Source organism: Plasmodium reichenowi, chromosome 14 (assembly GCF_001601855.1).
Source record: "Plasmodium reichenowi strain SY57 chromosome 14, whole genome shotgun sequence".
Classification (NCBI taxonomy): Eukaryota; Apicomplexa; class Aconoidasida; order Haemosporida; family Plasmodiidae; genus Plasmodium; species Plasmodium reichenowi.
This window is the reverse complement of record NC_033659.1, coordinates 2,595,006-2,598,769: the sequence shown is the minus strand read 5'-3', so window position 1 is coordinate 2,598,769 and position 3,764 is coordinate 2,595,006. Positions and strand designations below refer to the sequence as shown.

Sequence of the window (3,764 nt, the reverse complement as noted above, 5' to 3'; positions counted from 1 at the left end):
TTTTTTTTTTTTTTTTTTTTTTTATAATTTTTTTTTTTTTTTTTTTTTTTTTTTTTTTTTTTTTAATTTCATAATATTTCTCATGCAAAAAAAAAAAAAAAAAATTCAAGTGCATTCATATACATTTTATATATAATAAAAGTTAAGTATAAATTTACAAGTGTATATATATCATTATAAAATATATAAAAATAAAATTTTATATACAAAATAAAATTAAAGTTAAAAAAAAAAAAATTTATACGAATAATTTAAAAGGAAAAAAATGAATATTCATTTATTTTTAATGTCATTATATTTTTAATTATTTGTTAATATAATAAAATATAATAGTTTATAAATATTTTATATAATAAAAAATGAATTTTTATATAATAATTTAATGATAATATAAAAAATATATAATATATAATAATATAATATTTTTAATTTAAAAAATTTAAAAAAGTTAACGAAAGAAACTATACATAAAAAAAATATACCAGTATTTAAGTAGAATGAGAGAAAATATTATTCTCTTTCAAAAAAAAAAAAATATGAAAAAACTATATATATTTTTCGTTATTTTTATATAAATATATTTATATATATATATATATAAATATTATGATGTAGAAATAGAAATTTATTAATAATAATTTATAACTAAAGAAAATTAAAATGTAATAAATAATAAAATAATGTAATATATATATTTTTCTTTTTTTTCCTTTAAACATGTAAACAAATATGTATAAATATATATATATATATATAGAGGGAGACAGAAAAAAAAAAAAAAAATGACATTTTTTTATTATTATAAATATGAATATAGCTGACATTTCTTATTTTATTTTAATATCCTATTAGATGTGGATATTATCAATTACTATACATATTTTATAGTGAAAATGAATTTTTTAAAATAGTATATAAATACAAATATATATTAATATATATATATATATATATATATATATATATATATATTTATATATATGTGCTCCACCAAGCCTGTTTTTTTTATTAGTAATTATAAAATATAAATACATATGTTAAATATTTATTGTATTTGATTCCTAATTATGGAATAAATTTCACTTTAATAGTTTTATTTTTTTATTTTATATGAAACCATTTTTAAGATGATGCTTTTATAATAGGTATTTTAATTTTGTAATTTTATTTTTTCAATAAAATGTATTTAACGTGATAAAAATTTGTCTTTGACAAATTTTTATTTTAATTAGAAAAGTGGTGTTACTTTACATATGTGTTAAATTATTTTAAAAACCGATAGAATTATTATATTTAGATTTATTTATTTTTTATTTATTATTTTTTTTCTTATAAATTTATTGATATATTATTTAAAAATGGTTAATTTAAGTAACATACAATTATTAAGATGGAACACTTCATGGACATATAAGTAATAAACACTACCAAGAAAAGAAAAATGCACATCATATATATATATATATATATATATATGTATATGTATATATGATTTTTTTTTTTGTTTATTTTTAATATTTTGTTATTTTTCCATATGCCTATTTTTTTTTCTTTTTGTAAATATATAATTATTACTTATATAGATTAAAGAGATATCACATGTCACCAAGATGGAATGTTAGTAAATGGTTGGTGAAAGAGGAATATAAATCCCAAAAATTTACTAAACCATTTTATTTAACAAAATGGGGAAATTTTAAAACATGCCAACAAGTTCAATTATTACCAACTACTGGTGGAGCTTATAACAAATTTTGCGATATGAACAAACTTCATGAAAACAACAACAGAAAAAAATAAAATAAAATAAAATAAAATATAAATTATTATATGAGTTTTCTTATTTGTTTTTAAATATAAAATATTGAAAAAAAAAATATATATATATATATAATAATATCTATCTATTTATATATATATATATATATATATATATATATATATATATATATATATTATTTTTATTTTATTTTTTTAATTACAAATTATTATTCATTGTTGTTTTATAAAAAATGATGTATATATATCTATTTATATTTATTTGATATTCTTAATATTTCACTTATTTAACAGCTTATTTTTTTTTTTTTTTTTTTTTTTTTTTTTTAGTTTCATTTTTTATTAATTATATGGTTAATTATAGAATTATTAAAATTTATTATGTTAACTTTCGCAATTCGAGATTTAATTAGTTTTTCTTAATATTTATTATTTCATTTAAGTATGTTCATTTGGGTTACCATTTTCTAATTAAAATGTTTTTTCTAATAAATTTAATAATATCGTGAAATATCTAGGCAATTCGTTTATTAAATTTAAGGGTATATTCATATAGTCGAAACTATATATGGTTTTATTTAATATTTCTTGCATTTTTGATGAGCACTCCATATTTATTTTTGGCACCTAAAAATAAATATACATATATATATATATATATATTATAATAATATATTCAATATGCAATGTTTAATTTTTTTTTTTTTTTTTTTTGATTTTTACCTTTGGATATCGTTGGCTGAAATGTGTTAATATTAATGTTTTACATTGTACTTCCAAACCTATATAAAAAATAATAAAAAAAAAATTAATAAGACACTTATTTTCATGAAATTATAATTTTATATATTGAATAATTTTTTTTCATTTTTACTTATATCCATAGCTTCTTTAGTAGTAGAGTGTTTTTTATTAATTGCTTCTCCTAATAATTCATCATCAAAGGTAGCTGTAAAGATGTATTATTCAAACATGTAATGTTAATAAATATATTAAATATAAACATAAATATATTTTTTTATTTTATTTTATTATTTTTTTTTTTATGTATATAATACCTTCATGTATTAAAATGTCACAATTTTTGGAAAATTTTTTCACGTTTTCGCATGGTCTTGTATCCGCAGAATAAACAATGGATCCTATTTTTTTATTTTCTACTTTGATACCATAAGATTCGTTAATATGATTAACCTGATGTGAAATAAAAAAAGGTTAAAATGAATGTTATAAAAGGCTCCTTTATTTTGGTACATCATATATATATATATATATATATATATATTTATATTTATTTATTTATTTATTTACAGAATATATTTAAAAAAAATTCTAAAATATACCTTAAACACGTGAATACTCAAAATGTCGTTTTCATCATGAATTTGTTGGTTTATTTCTAAATTTTCGGTAAGATATACAAATTTTAATTTCTTATCAAAAAATAATTCATTAAATAAATTGATCCACTTTTTCAATGTTATAGGAATTAATATTAATGGAACGTCTAAGGATGGAAAAAGGTATTTCCTCATATATAATAAATAATAAAGACCAACATGATGATCTGCATGTGCGTGTGAAATGAAAATTATTCTGTAAGAAAAAAAAAAAAATAAAAAAACAAAAAAATGATGAACATCATACAAACAGATGCATACATTTATATATATATATATATATATATATTAAATTTGTTCTTGTTGGGATATATAATTAATTTCTTTTCTTTTTATTCACATGTAACACACCTGAATGATTTAATAATGCTACAAAAATTTATCCAAGATGTACTCATCCAATATAATTGATATAATGAACCTTCTCCAAAATCTAAGATAATACTAAAATTCTTTTGTATGCTTAAAATAATACCTGATACATTACGAAATGTTGAAGGCATTGAGCAACCTGTACCAAGAAAATAAAAGCAAGGGTATGATAACATTTTATTAATTTGTGTTTCATTGAATTTTTGAAAATGT

At 16.3% G+C, this 3,764-nt stretch overlaps 2 protein-coding genes across 2 annotated transcripts in view; one reads left to right on the top strand and one right to left on the bottom strand.

Annotated features, from left to right (window-relative positions):
- Positions 1-1,358: 1,358 nt before the first annotated feature.
- On the top strand, positions 1,359-1,800 carry PRSY57_1464600 (hypothetical protein; the record flags this gene model as incomplete). The annotated part of the gene is made up of 2 exons (XM_012910242.1): positions 1,359-1,414; positions 1,584-1,800. 2 exons carry the CDS (start codon positions 1,359-1,361, stop codon positions 1,798-1,800), a joined length of 273 nt encoding a protein of 90 aa, XP_012765696.1.
- A 450-nt stretch (positions 1,801-2,250) lies between these two features.
- PRSY57_1464500 (tRNA 3'-trailer sequence RNase, putative) overlaps positions 2,251-3,764 on the bottom strand; it is a gene marked incomplete at both ends in the record, with an annotated part of 3,280 nt that continues 1,766 nt past the window's right edge. The window contains 6 exons of the mRNA XM_012910241.2: positions 2,251-2,406; positions 2,503-2,561; positions 2,654-2,728; positions 2,838-2,973; positions 3,123-3,375; positions 3,531-3,764. The exon at positions 3,531-3,764 is cut by the window's right edge and continues 1,766 nt beyond it. Coding sequence (XP_012765695.2) covers positions 2,251-2,406; positions 2,503-2,561; positions 2,654-2,728; positions 2,838-2,973; positions 3,123-3,375; positions 3,531-3,764 — 913 coding nt within the window. The remainder of the gene's footprint in view (positions 2,407-2,502; positions 2,562-2,653; positions 2,729-2,837; positions 2,974-3,122; positions 3,376-3,530) is intronic.